Source organism: Nothoprocta perdicaria, unplaced genomic scaffold, assembly GCF_003342845.1.
Source record: "Nothoprocta perdicaria isolate Ctin4 unplaced genomic scaffold, notPer1 scaffold_23, whole genome shotgun sequence".
In the NCBI taxonomy this organism is placed as follows: Eukaryota; Metazoa; Chordata; class Aves; order Tinamiformes; family Tinamidae; genus Nothoprocta; species Nothoprocta perdicaria.
This window is the reverse complement of record NW_020455455.1, coordinates 3,196,134-3,218,185: the sequence shown is the minus strand read 5'-3', so window position 1 is coordinate 3,218,185 and position 22,052 is coordinate 3,196,134. Positions and strand designations below refer to the sequence as shown.

General features: G+C 43.8%; 1 protein-coding gene across 1 annotated transcript in view; it reads left to right on the top strand.

The window, feature by feature from the left end:
* CUBN (cubilin) overlaps positions 1 to 21,978 on the top strand; it is a 132,812-nt gene extending 110,834 nt beyond the window's left edge. Inside the window, exons 57-67 of the mRNA XM_026039382.1 lie at positions 2,381 to 2,581; positions 4,552 to 4,681; positions 5,744 to 5,961; positions 16,071 to 16,273; positions 17,149 to 17,311; positions 17,801 to 18,009; positions 18,626 to 18,773; positions 18,898 to 19,079; positions 20,196 to 20,361; positions 21,108 to 21,343; positions 21,743 to 21,978. Of these exons, the coding sequence (XP_025895167.1) occupies positions 2,381 to 2,581; positions 4,552 to 4,681; positions 5,744 to 5,961; positions 16,071 to 16,273; positions 17,149 to 17,311; positions 17,801 to 18,009; positions 18,626 to 18,773; positions 18,898 to 19,079; positions 20,196 to 20,361; positions 21,108 to 21,343; positions 21,743 to 21,850 (1,964 nt within the window). The 3' untranslated portion in view covers positions 21,851 to 21,978. The remainder of the gene's footprint in view (positions 1 to 2,380; positions 2,582 to 4,551; positions 4,682 to 5,743; positions 5,962 to 16,070; positions 16,274 to 17,148; positions 17,312 to 17,800; positions 18,010 to 18,625; positions 18,774 to 18,897; positions 19,080 to 20,195; positions 20,362 to 21,107; positions 21,344 to 21,742) is intronic.
* The last annotated feature ends 74 nt before the right edge of the window (positions 21,979 to 22,052 follow it).

Sequence of the window (22,052 nt, the reverse complement as noted above, 5' to 3'; positions counted from 1 at the left end):
TGGAGAGGGTCCAGAGAAGGGCAACCAGGATGATTAAGGGAATGGAACATCTCTCGTATGAAGAGAGGCTGAGTGAGCTGGGCCTGTTTTCTCTGGAGAAGAGAAGGCTCAGAGGGGATCTGATTAATATGTATAAGTTCAGGAAGGGAGAATGCAGGGAGGAAGGGAACAAGCTGTTCTCACTGGTGGCCAGCGATAGGACGAGGGGTAATGGCCACAAACTGAAACACAAGAAATTCCGTCTCCAGGTGAGGAGSAACTTCTTTACTGTTAGGGTGACAGAGCAGTGGAACAGGCTGCCCAGGGGGGTTTTGGAGTCTCCTACTCCGGAGGTCTTCAAAACCCACCTGGATGCCGYCCTGTGCCACATGCTGTAGGTGTGCCTGCTTGAGCAGGAAGGTTGGACTAGATGATCTGTAGAGGTCCCTTCCAACCTTAAATATTCTGTAATATTCTGTARTTTCATTACTCCAGTTCTGTGATCAGATTTTAAAACTGATCATGTCTTTTACTTTTATCACATTAGCACACGATGAAGTATTTTCACAGTAGATCGTGATATGTAAAATATTTTAAATTAACTATTTTATAATTAAGAATTTAATTGGTTATCTGATGAAGCTGGTTGCATTCATCTTAGTGACTCATATCAGCGTCACACTAGTGCCCGATTCCCATTAGCCTGTTTGCAGAGCAGTTGGGATATCTGGTCTTCACTGAGAGCAGAGGGAATTTCTAAACTGAAACTCCCCAAGTGATGGCAGATGTGGCTGCTGCTGGGGCCGCTCTGTCCTTCCCGTGAATTACGACTCGGTTCCTATTTGCTGTCCTGTTTGAAAGGAGTTATCCTGGTTTCYGCAGCACCTGGAAGCAGCCTGTTTTGGCAGGCCAGTCTGCAGAAATCACTCCTCTGTGAAGGCAGGCCCAGCGTCTCCTGATAAACTTGGATAATCCTTTGCTGAATAATCCTTTGCAGTTTAAGCAACTATTCCACTGTAATAGATCACTAACAGGACAACTAAACTTTGTGAACATGTGGCGCTTCCTTTATGCTTAAGTGATGTAAAGGCACAAAACCCTATCAGGGGCCTCTGTGAGCGGTACAGCTAATGAAGCTGKTTTTCCTGTTGATGTGTGTGCTGCAGGCCTTGCTGACAGCACCGGCCCAGCCTCCTTGCATGTTCCCTGGGCCCTGCTAACTCCCAAGCTCCCAAGCTCCCCACATGTCCCCCAGGCCCCACAGGTGCCCCTGTGGGGTTGGCTATGCTCAGCAGCGGCRCTGCACTCCAGCCCTGTGGGAGCTTGGCAGCCCTGTGGGATGACCGCCCGCCCACGTGGGGGACATCCTGGGACTGGAAGTGCCCAGGGGCCATGCAAGGGAGCATCCCRGGACTGGAAGTGYCCCGGGCCCTTCAAGGGGACATCCCAGGACTGGAAGTGCCCCGGGCCCTTCAAGGGGACATCCCTCCAAGGCATCAGCTCAGCCACAGGCTCTTGGGAAACCTACAGCTTAAGCCGTCTCCTCTCAAGTGGATCTGGATGAGGATTGTAAGGGGGCTAGGAAGGGAATGTGGCAAGGCAGGAGGTAGAGAGCAGGGCTCGCTCCTCCAGAACCCTAACTGTGGATGAGAAGTTAAAAGCCAGTGGAGAAAAGAAAAGCAGTGAGATGTTGCATTCCCCATTTCCATGTTTTTAGTGCTTCTGAACAGGTAGTTTTGCACTCACACTTCTGTTTGTACTGATTTGTTCCCTAGAGTTGGTTACTCCTGAAGATCAGTTTCTTTTCCCATAGTTCTGTCTTCTCCAGGAGATCTCCATGAACTGCCACAGTGGCAGTGTTTCCCTGGCAAACTGACAGATTAAATTTACAATTTTTGTCTTGCGATTCAAGCTGAGGAATCTGCATTTGRTTACTCAAAAGCTTGAGGGAAACTTTGGAAGTTTCAGAGGAGAGAGAAAGAAGAGAGCTCCAAAGCATGTTATATACGGACTATTTTCTCACTTGCCAAAATTCTCACTCTAAAATTGCATGAAATCTGTCACACTGAGTACTGACTTCTACATCACAGGAAAGGAAAGCACCCATGACATTGGTTGTGTTGGTTGCACAATAAATGCAACTGCCTTGATCTACAGAGGAAGATCCATACTTTTGGGAGGTTGCGCATCTCCTCGTAGGTAGTTCTCACTCAGCTCCAATCTCTGGAGAGCACCATGAGCCTGGAGCTTTTTCCARCTCACCGGATGTGTTGAGTGAGGCCAATCTGATGTCTTCTATGAAACGTAATTCGTATTTTGTATGAGGTCAGTGTAAACTTGAAGCTCAGTAAACCACATTGCAGATATGCYGCTAACATGTCTGCGTTGCGTGTCCATGCAGCCCCGTCCCTCCTCGGCGGAGTCTGTCCCTATGACGGCCTGAGCGTTTTCCGTGGGAGCCGCCGGACCGCGCGCCCCCTCGTCACCCTGTGCGGCGCCGAGCTGCCGGCCCCCGTCAGCGTGTTTGGGCCCGTGCTGCTCCACTTCTACAGCGACTCCCACCTGGCAGGCTTTGGATTCCAGGCCAGATACAGAGCAATTGGTGAGTACCACCAGCTTTGGGTGGTGGAAAACACTCAGGCTGGATTTTGGTGTAGGGAATGTTGGACTTTACTTTGGAAATCTCCTAGAGAGATGTAATTGATTCGTATTCCCTCAGCATTTGCCCCAAAGAGCACTCAGGACCAGGACATGGGACTGGTCAGTGTCTACGCTCTCGCTCTCCTTGTGTCAAGGCCACATAGGACCAACTCACATTTGGAAACATYTCCCATACGTTTGTTGAAATAAAGGAGTACAACACCCCTTGGCAGTATTTTTCTTTTTTAATCTCTTTCTTTGGAGCAATATCTCCGGTTTATTTAACTGAGTTCATTTAAATGAGTTTTTCATGTACCGGACACTGGCCTCAATCTCTGTTATACCAAAGCTACGTTACACAACATTGGAACAAGAAATGCACATTTAAATGGTCTCAGCTATATGCTTCCATTTGAGGATCCCTTTGCCAAATATTAATGCACCAGGTTCCAGGCTCTAAAATAAATAAGGACTGGGGTCTAAATATCTTTTTAATGTTAAAGAAATTTTTCCCTGAAACATTTTGTCATTCACAACAGATTTCCTTGTCCTTTTTTTTTAAGAGCAAATGTTTATTAGAAGTTTCCAACTTAATTTAGTATTTACATCTGCATGAATATAAAAATCCCAAGAGATGGCATGGTAATATTTTCTGTGTTTCGTTTGTAGGGAAAGGATATTGGTTTTTGAGTACCGTTTCATTTTCTACCTCCAGAGTTCTTCACTTTATGCTTTTCTTTAACACATTCCTCATGCTTGAAGCCACAGGGAGAAAAAAAAGCAAAGCAAAAGGTTAAATACTTTATGTGAAATGAATGGCCTGATGCAGATAAGGCAGAGACTGGCACCGAAAGATGACAATGAGCAGCTACTCATGAGAAGGACCTTCATAACTCACTCAAGTTGTTTGCTGCTATCAGGCTTRTGACTTCTGACATTTGGGAAGTATGACTGCAGCCCTAGGAGTTGGGGGYTGCATACCAAGCAGAGTCTAGCAATTAACATTCCAATTCCCTCCAGTTGTATTGTTTGCTTGGAAAAAAAAAAGGAGAAGCTCCCCCTCCTAGGGCTGAATAATGCTGCTGCTTTACCCTCCTGGCTGTGCCCTGCTCCCGGCTCTGGTGCCGGGGCTGCCGCGGAGCAGCCGGGGCTCCGTGCCCTGCACTGAGCAGCCCTGGCTGCAGCCGTGGCCTGGGCAAGGGCGTCRTCTGTAAACAGGAGAGGCTCCGCGTGGCTTTCAGCTGGTTATCGACAGGACGCAGGGGAACATTGTTTTGCCAAGTTAAGGCCCTGAAATAAAGGCTCGGGTTAACAATGGAGATTAGGGCTGGTTTTATAATCGTTTTTTGTTCCCTCCAGCACTGGAGCTGGGAACAAAAACATTAGCCCACATCCTGGCCCCATGAGCAACTGCGGGGTGCAGCCCTGAGGAGCCAAGCTTAAACTTGGCTGCACTYAAACTCAGAGCTTAAACTACTCCTGTGCCGTTCCAGTGAGAAATCTTGGTGCACGTCRTGGAGCAAGGAGTTGAGGGAGAGAATTTCTTGCCCGCTCATCAGCCAGGTTCCTGCCTGTGATGTGGATGCCCCTGGAAAAGCTGATTCACCCTGTGGCGTGGGGCACCTTCCTGCTCCCCAAGGCTCTGATTGCAGCTGGTGCAAATGAGGCTCTTCTGCTGCACAAACACTGAGGGCTGTCTGGTACGGACCAGGCAACCTCCATTTCCCTGCTCACACCCGGTCTTCCCTTGCACAGTCCAGCTTCGTAGAGACCTCTGCAATGAACCTTTGTAGGCTCCGCTCCTCATTTACCAAGGGTTTTTCTTTGCTCATGGTTAAAAGAGGACTAACAGAGTCTCATGCAAGAAATGAAAGAGTTAGGGCAAAGCTGCTGTTCAGACTCTAATGGCTCTCCCTTCTGCTTCCCTTGCAGCGTGCGGTGGCATTTTCAATGGCTCCGTCGGCACTATCAGCAGTCCAGCTCATTCAGTTGTAGATTATCACAATAACATGAACTGCTCCTACCACCTCTCAGTCGGAAATGACAAAGTCATCGCTCTCAAGTATGTAATCTAAGTTCAGCCTGTCGCCGAGGGGACGGGGAGGACTCTGATGCAAATCAAAAATAATAATTAATAATTTTCTCTCTTTCTTTTTCCAAGGGAAAAGCTGAATTAAAAAGGGAAATTACCACTGAAACCTTTCATATCAACCTAAGGCTTCTTTATATCTTACTCTCAGTTACTTGTTATTTGCAGAATGTCAGCATAATTGTAGCTTCCCACTTGAATTAGAAGGAGGAYGAAGAAATTGTAAAAATTCAGCTCATGCTCCTAGTAAAATTCTGCCAGCCTTTGAGGGGTTCTGAGGCTCTTGTGAATTGATGTGAAAAAAAAGAAATTAAATTCTGTTAGAAAGCTGGTACTTGCTTTACAGCCCTAGTAATAATATCCACCCAAAAGACAGCTATACTGCTGAATGTGTGCAGTGCTACCTAAACGAGAGATCTGGCTGCCACAGAACGTTGTCACTGAGAAATTTATATATATATATATAATAAAATATATACGATTTATATGTATTATATAAATAATCATATATAAAAATTATATATATAATTATGCATAACTATTTGTATATATAAATGTATATATATTTGTAATAATTTTTATATTTATATATTTTCTATATATATATATTCTCCTGTCAGACATATGGTGATTGTGAACAAAGGCGATTTTCCTGAGCTGAATGGGAGGCCCAGCAGGTCTGCAGGCTGAGCCTGCGTTTCGCATTCCTCTCACGTGCCCGAGGAAGTGGCAGCGTTAGCAGTTTGCCGAGCGAGGGAGGGTGTGTTTGCACAGGGGGGTCTCCCTTTCACAGCAAGCTGACGGGGGCTGGCAGCTTGTCTTGGGAGAGGCCCCTTCCTTCAAGGCTGGTTATGCTGCTCTGCCTTGCAGTCTGGAGCTTTGCTGGCTGGTCTGCCTGAACAGGAGYGTGATATCTATGTACAGCCTTGGCTGTGGCTATAACTTACACCTTTACTCCATCGTTAAAAACATACATAATTTTACATCCATAAAAATGAAGTGTTGCACTCTAACACTCCAGGTGTGCTCTTGCAGGTTCAACAGCTTCCAGCTTGAGTTGTCTCCCTCGTGCTACAAGGATTACGTGGCTGTATATGATGGCACAAGCACCCAGGCTCCCCTCCTTGGGAAATTCTGTGGGGCAGAACTGCCCCCAAATATCAAGAGCTCCAGCAATAACTTGTTCCTGGTGTTTAAGACTGACTTCTCTGGAGCAGCGAGGGGATGGAAAGCATCTTTCAGGGAGACCCTAGGTAAGAATATCATGAGATTCATAACCCCAAGTGTCTGCTGAGAAGTAAGTTTCTTTGGTGAGTAGATGTTAACGGCCTCACTCACTGGGTGAGCTGGAAGCAAAAGGTTTCTTAGTTTCTTGAACCGACTAGGCAAAAGACTAACATATGGGATTCCTGGATTCCAGCCCTGGCCCTTTTATATTCTGCTTGAGCTTTTCCTGCGTCTCTGAAGGCACAAATGTTCCTTGGGTTTCTTGGGCTAAGCTTGGGGCTTAGCAGCACCCGACTTTCGCAGGAAATCTGGCAAAACTTGTGAATTCCCATACTTGGCTAGTGGCAGCCTGGTGATGCCCTGTGGGTGCTTCCTTTCCGTCCATCCTCCATTTCCAYTTCCTTGAAGTCCACTCACACTTTTTTAAAAACGGAACTATTAAAATCAGTTAAGTCAGGGGTGCCACGAGGTACCGCTGTGCCAATTTCTGCTGATTTCTAGTATCACCCTGGGTAATTGGCCCTCACATAAATGGGATCATGCTGAGAAGGCCGTTTACCATAACATCTGTTTTGATGAACGCTGAAGTTCATCAAAGCTTCAGTATTGCCCTAAAATGACTTAAACCAATATTCTATTTTAAAGTTCTGTGTTAAAAGGAACTTTTATTAATTTTCTTTTTAGATCTGAATTGTTATGGAATGATAAGAAACAATTAGTCTTTACATGTACACTGATTCTGTGTCATCACTGTTAGTTTCTTGTGTAATTAACTTCATGTTCTTGTGATCTAGAAGGAAGTAATTGTCTGTTTCACAAAGCTGGCACTCAGATAGTTCAGCATGAAAGGCCTTTGTGGCAGGACCAACATAGTCTTCTGCTGAGTCACTGAATCCCCTTCCCACCCCTGGCCAGGGACTTGTTTGATGCAGTCTGAGAAAGTATTTACAGATAAGGAAAATAACTGGCTCTGCAGTCTTGCCAAGAAAAACATTCCCACACAATCTCATGGCCATTTCTATTATTAACTCTTTTTCTGCTTCTTTCTAAGCAATTGCTGCAAAAATCTTGAAGTTCATTCTTGTGGACTCCTCTTTCAGGCAGTGTAGTGCTGTTTCCTCTGTCACTGTTTTTGAGCCCTTAGGTGTCAGTTGTCAGAGATCCCCCACGGCCGTGGGTCCCCGTTTCCAGGGTGAGGTCATCAAGAACTCCTCAAGCTCCTGCTCTTCCTGTTGGCATATGGTCAACTTTTTTAGCCACTGACTTAATTTTTACTTATACAACTTGCCAGAGAGCCTGCTTAAACACCCACTGGAAAACAAGACAAGCATTAAGAGTCTGTACCAAGTCTGATTATTCCCCAGAATGAGGAATATAAATCTTTTCATTAGCCTTTTATAGATCAACTTTATCTTTTAGGCTAAATGTTGGAGGGACATTTCTACAGACTCTGAAGGAGAAGGAGGTTGTGATGTTGCAGGCCTTACTCAGGGGCAGCAGAGCTGCAGGCTGGAAAGCAGGCCCTGCTTGAGGCGTGGGGTGCGACGAAGAGTCCACAGTGCTGAGACACTTAATGGTAGGTCGTCCTCCTCTGTGGAAGTGAGCCTAAACCACACAGCCTTCAGACATCCCCACAGCTTCATGACACTGCAGAATGGCCAAGAAATATAAAAGCATATTATAAAAGGAAAAAAAAATGAGTCACAGCCCTGCAGTTTAAATTCTCTGAGCATTAGAGCCAGGAAAAAATGTGATAAATCTTTGTAAAGTGAGGTCTGAGGTTCTTATTCAAGTGAAAGAGAACAAACCCACAAAGACGGAAAAGCTCCCTCTTCTAAAGGGTGCTTTACAGTGTCTCTGTGTGCCTGTCAAAAGATAGACCCCATGTGGCACTGTAAGAGTATAAGTACAGTCRGATGACAACAGTGATAAATCTCTTGGATAAGGCATATGGATCTGTAAAGCATCAGCAAGCCTCCCTCTCTGCTGGRTGACAAAGAGTACATTATTCTGTAGCTACCCGAGGGAAGCACCACTGGATAACGTAATTATTGCACTCTGTTTAATGTTGTGAGTGACCCTGATTATCTATTGGAAAGAAACAAGCAGACACACTAAACCCTTTTGTAGGAAACTAAACTAAACAACTTCCTTTCTTTACAAGCTCTTCCAATTTCTGTCCTGATTAGGCTTCTCTCAGAGATACTGCCAGAAGCTGGGCTTATCTGTTGTTCATCTCTTGTTAATATTATTAGTAGGGAGGGGAGTCAATCTGATAACCAATATGGTGAGAGAGAAGAGACAGAATAGACCAGATGAAGTAGGAACCCCCAGAAGCCTAGTGAGATCTGCATCTGAGAGCCAAACCCTGCAGTTTCTGTAGAGAAACGTGCTCTGTTTTAATTGAAACAATTCAGCAGCGCTCACCCCACACCCACTAGAATATTGAATTCCTCCCCACTGTGCAGAATAGGCAAAGTATCAGAAAGCACAACATAACATTAACTTGACAGTATAGCAATATTTCCTTTTTTTTTTTTTTTTTTGTGAAATATATTACCTTAGAAATAGGTCCTTATAATATAGAACATTTGGTGTGGGGGAATATATGGCCCTTGTTGGTGTAGTTCTGAGGGCTTAGAAATTCACCGAGCATCTCCACTTCTGCCAGCAGTAGTGCTGCTGCTAAGCTCCTGAGACACTTAGTGGCCTCCTGTTTGGCATCCCTGGGCAGGCTCCCATGTGGAGTGGTGAGCTGAGCTGACAGGGGGATCCCAGCCTGCCCCAAGCCTGAGATTTATGGAAAAAAGGACTCTTGCCTTAGTTACCGCTGACCTTTTTCCTGCCTCCGTCCTCAGTTTGTAAAATGAGAATTTTACCTCCTTAGCACAGTGCGCTCCTCTAGGCAATCAATAAAAGGAGGAGCAGAGATAAATCAATACAGGCTTAGGAGATTTCATTACATTASATGTCTCTGTGAAGGAGAAAGAGCTGAGGTCTCTTCCTGAAGAGCGGAGGCTGCCGGTCTGAGCTTGTGACTTGGCCAAAGTTTCCTGCTCCTCCGCAGCAAGAAGAGAACTGAGATTTTCAGCTATGTCCCTGGCTGGCAGGGACACAACCTGCATCGGCCTCTGCTGTCCCTGCTGTGACAACAGGGACTTTGTCACAGCCTGTCCCTTCAGTGATAAACAGCACTTTTGTCTGTTCCCACCTAGCAGCAGGGTRACCCTCTCACCCCGGTTTGTGATTCCTTTGGGGACACTGATACCAAGGCTCTTCTTAGAGAGGCAGCAACCCCTTTTAGGAGATGTGGCTGTGACCTTACTAAGAGCACATCATTTCTGCTCGGCAACTCTCCGTGCCGGTGTGCATAACCTCATTGTCTCAGTTATGAGATATATATCCCACGCTAAATCATCAGAAAAAATGTGTAAGGAACCCCTTGTTTTAGGAAGCCACATGAATTTGCAAGAAGCAGAGTCTTGCACCAATGTGCTGTGCCAGGAAGCTCTTCCTGAGCTTTTCTCACACTGTGCAGGCAAAGCTGAAACTTCGGTTTGGGAGTCTCAGGGAAGGGGGGATGGARAAGGTCAGGAAGATGGTCTGCTTTGTTTCTGCAGTCCTAAACTCGACTTCAGGCTGAAGTCTGCTCTGTCCTCCATCTCCTGGTGAGTGTGCAGCCGCTGGTATCACACTGATCCTTTGTGGAAGAGCAGTGAGTGCAGCGCTGTGGAAATGCCAGAGTCATCCCTTCCTTTGCACTGCTGTCAGGCCCCGGAGCCTGCAGGCCGTGACTCCACGGCGCAACACACGCCCAGGATGGAGCAACAAGCTGCTGTCAAAAAACTCCATGATTTAAACACAAGACAAGGGAAAACAGATGGATAGAGCMAGGCAAGAAGAATAGGGTGGCAACAATGAGAAAAACCCCTGTTGCAGACTCAGAGGCAGCAGCAAGGCCTCCAAAACCTTGGGCTATTGGAATGCAAAGACCTTGAGGACTCCATCCTCCCTGAGGGAGGGGAGCCTGTGCTCAGCCCCATTGTTCTCCTTAGGCCCGTTTTTCCCCAAGGATCCCTCAGTCTTTTTATTCAAATGAGCATTTGTGAATATTAAGAGTTTTGCTGAGGAAAAAATCACAAGTGGGTAGATTTTTAGAAGAAAAAAGTTGGAAAAAAAGAAATCTTCCTATGCGATATACCAAAAATGCATAAAGACTTATATAAATAATCCTGTGTGCATATTATAGAAAAAGATCATAATCTATATGCTTTCCTTCCTAACAAAATGATCTGCAGCTTACCTGATAAATTACTCAGAGGCATCTGYCTTCCTTTTTTTATTAGATGTGTATTAGATTACTGGTTTCCTGTTTGGAATACAATGCAATGCACTAAGTGTCTCCTGCTAATAGGTTTACTGTTACGTGGTCCCTTGATGAAATTAAGTGTGCTCTTAAAATATTGACCCAGTAGAATTTTGACAGCACTTCTATGCTGTCCTATTTTGCCAACACAAAATTGTGGCTAATACAGCTCCAAATCCAGCCCTGTACTGTGAACCAAAAGGCTGGCTCCCTAGGTCTGGTTTCAAGATGCAGATTTTCAGCAGTGATCAGCAAACCCAGTTTCCCCTGATTTTGTTTGGATTGTTCAGAATCTCTGAAACCCTAAGATCCAAATGGACATTGTAAATCGTAAAATACCAGTATGATCATGCCACTGTATAGGTGGGGGTAAGATCCTCCTTTGTGAGTCATTGCTAAATTCACACACCGGCAGCAGTGTTTCATTGCACTGATTAATATAAAAAAATGGAGATTTTAGTGGCTGCTGTCAGTGACCTTTTTGGGAAAGGACCCATGGGCTCGAGGGCAGCTGACTCTCAGATTTACTGAAAATTCTTAGGGCCAAGCTGGGAATCAAACGTCTTCCAAGCCAGATGTGTTCTTGCAAACTTTCTTCAGGCCTTTATTCTCACGTGGTTTTATATCAAATATATTACACATCTCAGATTCATTATATTGTTGTGCCTTAAGCACGATTAGCTTAATCTACTAAAACAATGAATCAAGCATGGCTAATGTTATCTTTTCTTAATCTTATTATAGTCTATACAAATATCAACAAACTCAAAATATGTGTTCCTAAAATAATTTCTAGGACTGCTTGTTAATATCCTGTGACTTTAATAAGCTAAAAAATATACATCAGCATGCATCAGCTTGATATCTGATTAAATTTAGCAGGCATTTGTAATGTTAAAAAACATCTCCTCAGTATCCTTGAAAAAATCCCACATCTGTTGAACTCAGGGTCAGTGTACATATGCCTCTTGGAGATGCAGTTATTTCATGTCTGTGACATTCCTTACCCTGACATAAAATAAATAGATGTGCAGCATACTAGAACTGGACGGACAAGAAAAGAGTTAGACATTTTAAATAGGAAATTTCTGACTGATCTAGAAAAATGAGCAGTTAAAATGCTTAATTTTTAGACACAATGATTAATCTGCAGGGATTAAATGGTTAAAAGATGGTGAGAAGTTGAGAATAAAGACACTTCACACAACTGTGGATAAAAATCTCTGCTGGCCTAAATTGCTTTTGCTTCCCTAAAGTCAATAACTTCCTCCATTGAAAATGTGTGCTGCAATGCAGACGTTTCAGGTTCGTTTTGTAAAGACATCAGCTAAGGCCTGGATACTTGCAATGCCAACAGAWATGTTAATTCAGTTAACAATTTTTCTGAGGAAAGTATTAGAATGAAGCCAGACTGCGCGTCTGCCCCTCGTCTCCTAGATGAGTATCAAGATGATRAATAGGATGAGACGTTTATTAAGGTAGAGCAGGAAGAGGACAAGCTTGGCAGAGAGCTTCTTGCTGGAGTGACAGCCCTGGCTCTTGTACCTGGGGTGAGCCAGTAGTCCAAAATATGAATTGGGCCATGAAACGCTATGAGCTTTGGACTCATATGAGAAGTGAACTATGAATATGAACTTCTACCGGCTGCATTTGTGATATCCTTCTTGCACAGGAGATGTACGTTTTGCAGTTGTAAATGTCCCTGCTGGTGCCACTGCCATGCCACCAGATAAGGCAAAACCCTCTTCTGTTTAAAGGCCAGACTGGAGACTGAAAAGCCCCCTGTGCTTTTTGAAGTCTCTCCCTGAAATGCTGCAGGTGCTGCCAGGCCTGGCACTGCAGTGACCATGTCCAAGTGGTTTCCAACACCAAGTTCCAAYCTGGAAATCTGGGCTGGTGAAGATTGACCCACCTTCACGATCAGCCATGAGATGAATTATGTTTCCCCTGCGGCTCCGAGTCACGCTATTGGAAGCCACGATCCCACAGAGCAGTGAGATAGGTACTAGAGCCTGGCCTAGCCTCTTCTTCATGCTGGACTTTCTGAAGACCTTTAAGGAAAGAGGCATTGATCTTGKCAGAGCTGATCCTGGCTTTCTCTGATTTTGAATTCAGTTCAGACATAAGCCTGGAGTTCCCAGGGATGCATTTAGGTGAGATCAGATGTGGTTCACAAATCCAAAGAGGCTTTTTGGCTCTATTTAAGCAGAGCCAGAACAGGTCTTTGAGTTGTGTTGTCTTTTGGTAGACCTTTATAGTGCTTGCTGTGCTTAGTAAGAAGAGAAGGACAGCAAAATTAGTGTGTTGTGTTTTGAAAGGCCATCAGTTTCTGATCAATTTAGAGCTCCCTTGCATTGAGTCTATACCTGTATAAATAATCCTTGCCCTGGCTGTGCTTCAAAGACAGCAGCTTTAAAGATTCATCTTCATCTTGGTTTGATTTCTAGAGGATGTAACTCTAGCAGAGAAGCATGTGCTTGCTCTCTGCTGTAATTATTTTTATTTGCCATAGGGAACCTTCAATTCCTTCCTTTCCGAATGGTTCCTCAGCCTTTTAGTTTCACTGATGCTTTCAAACAAAGACAATTAATAGTGACACTGTGTGCCCTRGTTCCTCCAATAATTTGCACTCCCTGGCAAGCCTTATATCAGGAGGACACGATGACAATCTGATTTATGATGACCTTATGATTTTTATTTAAAGTAAGAAATCAGAGAGAGAAACAAGACCGTCAGGCACACAGTCCATCCACCTGCCCACACAAAGATTGTTCTTTAAAGCACTTTTCTCATTATTTGGATCAAGGTTAGCTTTTAATATCTGAAATGGTCATCTTTTCCCAAGAGGCTGTTCCATAAACCAGGAGAACTCTCCATCCAGATTCTGCCTAAATTTTAGCTATGATCTTTCTGGCTCTGCTACCCAGCAAGGAATATCAAAGGTGGTGGGCTRGACAGCTACTATGTGACCTCCTACCCAGCAATGGTGATGTTTAAAACAAGGAATTACATCCTGGCTAGGATAAGAGTTCTGTACCACAGTGAGTTCTCCCGTGTTAAGCAGTTGGTTCTTTCTTCACTCTATGGGGGTTCCTATATAGGTTTGCTGCTCAGGAACTCTTAGCGGCTGCAATCAGATGTGATGGTGATTAATACTGAAAAATACCAAGGTGGAAGAATAGATTTTTCAGCAAGGGCTGCTTTTTATTTAGCCCAGTGCAGGGCTATTGGGTGTCTTGGCTGGCTTCTAGTCTAGCTGTTATTGATTAGATATCTTCTTGTTACCATTTGACTCAACTCCGGCTGAGCAGGCCTAGCATTGTGAAAGCTAATGGTGAAACCACATATCTATTACTTGTAATCTGTACCTTTATTTATTTATCTCCTTTTAGAGGCCATTGCGGMTAAACTAGCCAGAATGATTTTTCTTATAATGAGTGTTTGCCCTTTTTCTCCCCTTTCTGGTCTCTTTTATGTGCTGTATGTACATGGCTCACCCTCATCTCTATTTTCTGTCTTCTGAGCTGCCTTCCTAGCTGCATGGCTAGCAATGAAATGCACTATTGCAACGATCCAAACATTTGATATCCAAAAAAACCCCCCGAGCTAACCAGCAGTGAAACCTCTCCTGTTGCACTGCTTGTGGCAATGCTCCAGCTCCGGTTGCAATGTTCTGGCTGGCATGCCTGCAACTCTAGCTAAGGAAAGGGGAGGGGAAGCTCTGTAAGATGGTCTGACCTATAGAACAGTCCAGTCGATTATCACGAGTGCTGCGATATTGCGGGACTGGAGGGTCAGACTTTGCCCGGAGCTTAATGATTCTGTACTTAATGGTATATTGCATGGAAGAGGTCCAAAATGGTGAGCAGGAAATAGCTCCAAGAACCACACTTTAAGAGGCTGGAATAAATCACGCAGAATGGACRGCCCAGAGAGAAAAAAAGCAAAATTGCCCCTTGGTGGAGTTGGCACCCTCTTGCCTGATGTTTTCCCTCCTCCTAGGATATTGGGAGGAACATGATTTATTGGTTACATTTCCCTTGCTGTTGTTTTCAGCTTCTGCAGTGGCATGAGAATTACACTAACACCTCTCCAAGTTTCTGATTTTGTTACTAGGACAGCCCACAGAACTGGACTGCAATCCTGACTTTCTCACTTCATTCCTGTAACAAGCTTCTTCTGCTCATTTCTAGCTGTAACAAAGGCTTAAATCCCATATTACTAAGATTTTGGGTTTCACAAATCTCCTTTTAAGGGTGGAGTTTTTCTGCSTTGGGTTAGTAGAGCAGGGTGATACTTAGTCACTCTGGCTTAACCATTACAGTGTTGCAGGGCTGGGCTGTTCCAACCCGTGGTTACTGATGCAATCCTGATACTGGGCACTGATTTTACTCCAGAGAGGTATTTTGTAATTTTGGAGCGTAGGCAGGACTCAGTTTTCTGTGCCTAGGAATACACCAGCGTGTTAAGGTGAAGTCAGCGCGTGGTGGCCGTGTCTTAGGGTGCAGATGAACTTCTGAAGCTCTGTCCCTGCTGCTTCTCCACAGCTGAGGCATCTTCTGCTTAGCTGCTCTGCAAGCCCTCACTGCGGGGACACCAGCCYGCCTGCAGTCGCTGCAGGCACTTTCATCAGACTCAGCCAAAAGCCAGAGTGTGACCCACGTTTTCTTGAATTCCTGAGTCAAATAACCAGCCAAGAAACCCCATAGAGACCGAGAGAGCCTACGGTTAGAAAGCAGTAAAGAAAATCCTTTCAGGTAGTTTGTGGGTTTTGTCTGATTGTGATTAGATGTAATAACAGGGTTTTTGTATTCTGAGTAATAGTTCTTGTGCAAAGTCACTGATTTCAGTGTAACTGCAAACATTATAGACCTCAGCTTTTCACAATGGGCAGCTATGGATAGGGATTTAGCTCTGCACATGGAAACCTTAGCAAAAAGCAACCTCCCTTTCAGAGGGRTTGTTCACTTGCAAGTTCCCACAAAATTCAGCACTGTCAGAAAACGCAAATTCAGGGTCCAAAGCAAAGTCCAAAGACCAAAGGCAAGGTCTGAGTCCCAGATASAGGCTGCTAAATTCAGTGCCCCTGRAACAGGGTGGTATTGCCCAAAAAAGCCACTCGATTTTCAACTGGATTTTGAAAGTTAACAACTCAGTGACCCCTACTGTTCAAGTACTGTTAGTGGTTGGTAAGAATTAAACTAAAATGCTTTCTAATCATTATTCTGCTACTTATGTCTTCTGACTTCTTACATTCTTAAAAAAAAACCAACCAAACAAACAACTGAGGCTACATTTGTGAAGCAGGTACATGTTTCATACTCAACAAAAAAACATGAGCCGGATGGTGATAATTTGCYGCTCAGCCTCCACTAATCAAGTTTCTTTAAGGAGTCTCTTCCTAAGCAAGCAAAAATGCACTCTTGACCCATCACATTTTCATTTTGTTTCTCAGGATTCATTTTATTCATAAGAGTTTTAGCTTCAAAGTTGTTAATAAAGAAGGCCAGAGATTTGTGGAGTAAATCACTCATTCTGTATGTCCTGGGTTTTGCCTTTATTAATTCTACAAAATCTAATTGTAAACTATATCTCCCTAAARTGCTTTGTGTTCTAAGTATTTTAATCATTCCAATTAATCATTCACAGTCCTTGTGAGATAGGTTAGAAATACTCTCTGATGTGGAAAAAGCCTGTTATCTGGAGATTCAATATTGGAATATTACATGAATGCCAGGAATTGCTTTTAAAAAGCTGCTTCTTTAACAGGACCTCAGCATGGCTGTGGTGGTTACCTGACAAATTCAGCTTCTAGCTTTGGCTCGCCAGTCTCCATGGGTGGAAGATATGAGAAAAATCTGGAATGTGTATGGATCATAGTAGCACCAGAAAACAAGCTGATCCACCTCAGCTTCACTTCATTTGCCCTCGAAGGACGGTCTGCTCGAACGTGCCGATATGATTATGTCAAGGTAAGAGAGCTGTGGATCTTAACAAGAACATAGCCATGAGAACATGACCATGAGATTAAAACTTAATTACTAGAAAATGGCTTTATGAGGAAATTCAATTACTTAATATAGTTACAATTTTTCAGTGTGTTAGATTGCTGCTGTACATGAGATCCTGCCTTTTTGGAAGCCAATGAGAGTTTCGGCATTGACTGTTAGGGGGACAAGCTGCTGTTCTCCTACCACCTATATAAATGAGTATGTAATCCACAGAATCTAAACAACCCAGAGTGAAGCGCTCACAAAGTAAACGTGAAGATTTCATTATCATACCAAATTGCTTGAAAACACTTGTATTTGTTAAACTTTAAATAAATAAATCTCGATCACCTCTGAAATGCTCGCCTCCGAAAGCTCTCCTAGTGATGAGCACATAAAAATGAGGATACATAGTGCAGTGCTCCCAGAAAAGGTCCACCAAGTTCTTAACCATCCAGAAGACGCCTCGGGAGCCAGCTGAGCATTAGAGATGCTCAATGCAAACAGCAGAGAATTCTACGTTTTGGTGAATACAATCTATCTCATAGAAAAGTGTTTGAGTTTCTACCTCAAAAATAAAAGAAAGCAGAAACACCAATCACAACAGAATAAATTTTGGATTGATTTGCCAAAATGATATCAGAATGTCCCATAATAGGATTTACACCACCCACCAGAATTAGTTAATGTGATGGTGAAGAATTGTGACCATCAACAACATCCGGTTAAAGCACAAAAGCACCTTCTGTGATTTCAAGTAAGAGAAATTGTAATGTCTGGGAAGAGTCAGAGAACTTGATTTCTGATTATTTGTTGTGCCAAAAATATTAGTGTTTGAAATACTTTTCTCTCTTCAGCTATATGATGGAGATAATGAAAATGCCAATTTGGTTGGCACGTACTGTGGACTTTCGGTGCCAGCTCCTTTTCTATCTACCAGTAATTTCTTGACTGTGAAATTTATCACAGATAATTCTGTGGAAAGAGAGGGTTTCAATGCTACCTACACCACTGTGGATCGTAAGTATATATAGATTTATATTTATGTATTATGTGTATACGCATTACATATATATTTTTGTGACTCCTATGGAGAAATTTACCTAAACATGAAATCATGAAAACTTACTATAGACAGAGGGTCGAGGGAAGGGAGAAGAGAGTCCTCAGGCAAGCTCTGCAGAGCCTGTCTGTGTAAGCAAGCCCAGGGCAGCACCGGGGGACTCCCTCTCGTGCCTCCTCTGGCTGCAGCGGGGCTGGCAGACCACAGTGTAACACAGTAACAGGCTCTCAAACACTGCCAAGGGATATCCTGATACTACAGAGAGCATTTATCTGCATTTCCAGACATACATAGGCCTGGTATTAGAATGTTTTCTACTTACCTCTTTTTTTCTCTACAGAGSTACAGSTAAGCACAAAAGCATACTGTTTGCTGTAGCTTTGTTTAATAGGTAAGCCCCTTTCCCCCGTTTGTAAYGTTGATACATTTATTACTATTTTAAACAGGACTATGTGGAGGAACATACAATGCAACTTCTGCWTCCCTCACTGCAACATCACCCAACTTCCCACATGAATATCCGCCGTTTACCCACTGTGTGTGGATCATTGATGCCCCTCCACAGCAGCAGGTCAGGTTGGTGGTGGAGACCTTCCACCTCCACTCCAACCAAGACTGTTCTCAGAACTACCTAGAGCTCCAAGCCTCACCCACGGTAGGAAATCTGCAGTTGATACTATGCTTTATTCACAGCTGCCCACAACCAGCTCCCCTCACACAAGGCCACTGCTTAGCAATTGAATCATTGACTGTTCTAGATGAGGGGGTACATGCAGAGCATGATACACTCGGTCGCTGGTGCCCTGACTTCATGGCAGTGTATTATGCACATAGAGTTCGACTTGGTATGMCATAAATTCCTACTGTTGCACCAAGCACTAGAGATGCCAGACTTAACGCTCGGGAAGTTCTGCCCAAGGGCAGGTTCTCATAAACTGACTGTACTTGCTTCCACCCAGCAACCTTGATAAAAGTGAATAGTCATCCCAATAAATTTTTGTAGAAGGCATCAGGGGAAAAAAAAAAGGTCTGCATCCATTACATTACCTACTTTCATTGTTTCTCATCTTGCCATGAAAATACTGTTGCATTTGACTTGTGTCTCATCCTACTGACTGCAAGATGTGGAGACATTAATAAGGGATTTCTGAGGGAACTTTGGCATGTGACTGCRTAACTGGTGTAAGTGCTGGAAGATCTGTTCACCTGAAGTTGGTAAGCAGAAAGCCATGTTAGATCACTAAATGATACTGTGACGTGTTTGCTTCCAGCACAGCCAAGGATCAGCCCATAGATTCTGTGGCACTGAAACCTTTTCTGTCCCTGAGTTTTATTCTTACGACCGGACTGCCATTGTGACTTTCAAGTCAGATGAATATATGAGTAACAATGGAGTTAGATTTACCTATCAAGCTGCAGGTAAGCTTGGAGAAATGTCTAAAACATCTGCCAACCATTTCMTTTACAGACTCCATATAGTAAAAAACAACACAGAGCTCTGAAATCCTTATGAGTTTCTGTTTTTTTATTTGTTTTCTTTAAGGTTGCAGCAGAGAGTATAACCAGTCATTTGGTTATCTGAAGAGCCCTGGCTGGCCTGGTCCTCACCCCAGTGATATGGACTGTTCTGTTGTTCTGCGAGCTCCACTGAATCACACAATTTCTCTCTTTTTCCATGCTTTCAGTCTGCAGGACAGCATCCAATGCTCCCAAGACTTCTTAGAGGTATCAAGCAACTATATGTACTCCCTGGGTCTGAATCAAAGTCGGATGAAGTCATAGGACATTAATTGGATTGTATCAATCAAGGTTAAGTTGAATTGACATTAGGAACTAATTTACTGCTGTGGTTTTATGGTGAGAGTGCTCTAGTACTACAGTAAGTGGGTAAAGAATATGCAAGTCTAAACCAAACAAATATGTAGTTTTATTATCAGTTAACTCATCTTCACTTAGGTCTTGCTGCTGTTATGCCGCTACAGAGCAAGCTAGGACACTTTTAATTTCATGTTAACATCTGTGTATGATCAGTAAGCCATAAATGTCAGTATTTTCATTCCAGCAGTAGAGTCTATATACTTTATTTTTTTCTTAAAAAAAAAAAAAAAAGCAGATAGATAAGCTGTAGTAACAAGTGCATGACAGAAGTAGAAAGTGTACAAAGTGCATGGTACAGGTACAAAGGCGCCTGATGTCAAGGAGAAGTGTAGACTCCTGCACACTTCTTACTGCTTCTTTCATGGTTCTTGAAGATTTCCCTATTCTTTAGTCAGATTASAAAAGTCAGATGTCTGCAGCAGAATAATTACTCTGCTCTCCTTTTGTATCCTCCTTCCCATCTTAGGCAATGGATCTGAACATCGTCATTATTACAGCTCAGAAAAAAAATCAGATTAATTCTGAGCTATGTAATATGATCTGTCTCTTAATTGACCAGGGAAAGGAGCAGYCTGTAAGGCAAAGTATTAATTTTCTCATCTGGAATATTAACATTTCTTAAAAGAAGTAAAACATAGACTTATATTTGAAAGCACATCCTAGCCACCAAGTAACCAAGTAATATGTAATATCCATATTACAGAGATGTAACATATGGTAAAATTTAGCTACCGTGATGATGGTAGTTCTGTGGGGCTGCTTGCAAAGCTCAGCATAGTTACATCTCTTTTTCTTCTACATGACAGTATCTAGGAGGAAAAATAAAAGTATTAAGATGACAATTATAGCAGGCAGGCAAGTCCATGCACAGCTTTTTGTTGTGCTTTTATAACTGCACAAATTTACTGGTGTGTAGTTTGTACAGGCGTTTAACATTGACAGTGCTTCTTGTATCCCTTGAAGGTGAGGAATGGGAGTGATGCGCGATCACCACTGCTTGGCAGGTTCTGTGGAAATACTGTGCCCAGTCCCATCTTCCCCAGAAGCCACGTTGTCTACCTTCGTTTCAAGAGTGATGCTTCAGTGGCTCGTGATGGATATGAAATTACGTGGACTTCGTCATCAAGTGGTATGGAAACAATAACAAAGTAATTCCACCCAGCTGTTTTATACAGGTTTTAACAGGTCTTCTTTCGGAAGCAGTTTTTAACACGACATGCAGTGAAGCTGTGGGCCTCCTGTCCATATGATGTTACAAATCATTTGAGGGGTAGCTGAACAAATCCATSGAAGGCAAATCTGATAAAAACTGGGGAAAACAAAGATGCCCTCTCTGGAAGCTGGAAAGTGCTGGAGACTGAGAGTAATCTGGGCAATGATCTCCACATGCTTATTCATACCCTATATAGTGACCTGTCTGTCGGTGCATCTTCTTCTGCCCACTGCTGGAGATTGAATTTTGGTGGAGGTGGCCTGTGCTTTCCCGTAGCAGATTGTTTGATCTGAGCTGTTCTTCGCGGTTTTCTATTACATGATGGTTCTTCACTACTCATCTTTCCAAAACAACCCAAGATAATTTGTCTCTAGCTGAGTAGCTGGGCAGTCATCTGAGCAAAGTCTGACTTAAAAATTTGGATCCTGCACCAAGGAGTTTCAGGATTTTTATTATTTCTTTTAATAGTCAGTCATGGCCTAATGTATATTGTATATTCCTCTGAGAGTGTTAAAGCTGGAGCCTCAGCTTTGCCTCCTTTTGGAATAGTGCTCGTACATCCACCTTCGTTGTTCCAGCCCGCGGTGCCACTCGGTGTTTTCAGGGCAAACGCTCGCACCGTTGCGGGCGCTCTGGAGCTAAATGCACGTGTCCCTTTGCAGGGTGTGGGGGAACCCTGTACGGCAGCACGGGCTCCGTGGCGAGYCCCGGCTACCCTGCAACGTACCCCAACAACACGGACTGCGCCTGGACCCTCACGGTGCCCACGCGACGAAGYGTCACCGTGAGCTTCGACTTCGTCAGCATCGACGACCCCGGCGACTGCAGCCGCAACTACCTCCTCCTGTACAGCGGGCCAGACGCCAGCTACCCGTCCGTCGGGCCGTTCTGCGGCACGGTGAGTAGTCCCTGCGTGCCCCTGCATTCAGACTTCTCGAATGTCATCGCAAGACGAACTGCTCTTGTGTCATATTTAAGATTGCGTCCCCAGTTCTGGCACAGGTTGTGTGCAGGGACGTAGAGGGGAAGGCAAAGGGCTCCTGTGGCCCCCTAGACGCCTCYCAAAGCAGACCTTGCAGTGACATCTAGTGGGTGGCATCAGCAAGATTTTCCCCCTGAATTTCGCTGCTTCCTTTGAATACCTCATGGGTGGAAGGCAAGGGCAGTATCTAGTGCAGACCTGAGGTCCTTTCCACCCTATGATCCTATCTGTGCCTTAGTTTCTGTGCTATGTTTGGCTTTGCCACAAGATCTTGATTCTAAAAAGTTTTACCCATTTCTTTGTGTTTAATTTTAGGATACTAACATTGCACCTTTCACTGCTCCATCCCACCAAATCTATATAAAATTCCACGCTGAGTATGTGACTTTGCCATCAGGATTCCAGTTAAGTTGGACAAGCTAGAACACCATTAATGGAAAGTACATTCCTGTTCCTTGCTGCACTGAAGAAACTGTACACATCAAATAACATTTTGAAATCTGATTATGATCATACAACCAAAGTAAGGCCTTTAAAAATACTGTAAGTACAGTTTTTATGAATTTAGAGCTGTGGCATACAAATGTGATTTCCTGTTGTACTGAAAATAAACTATTACCTACTG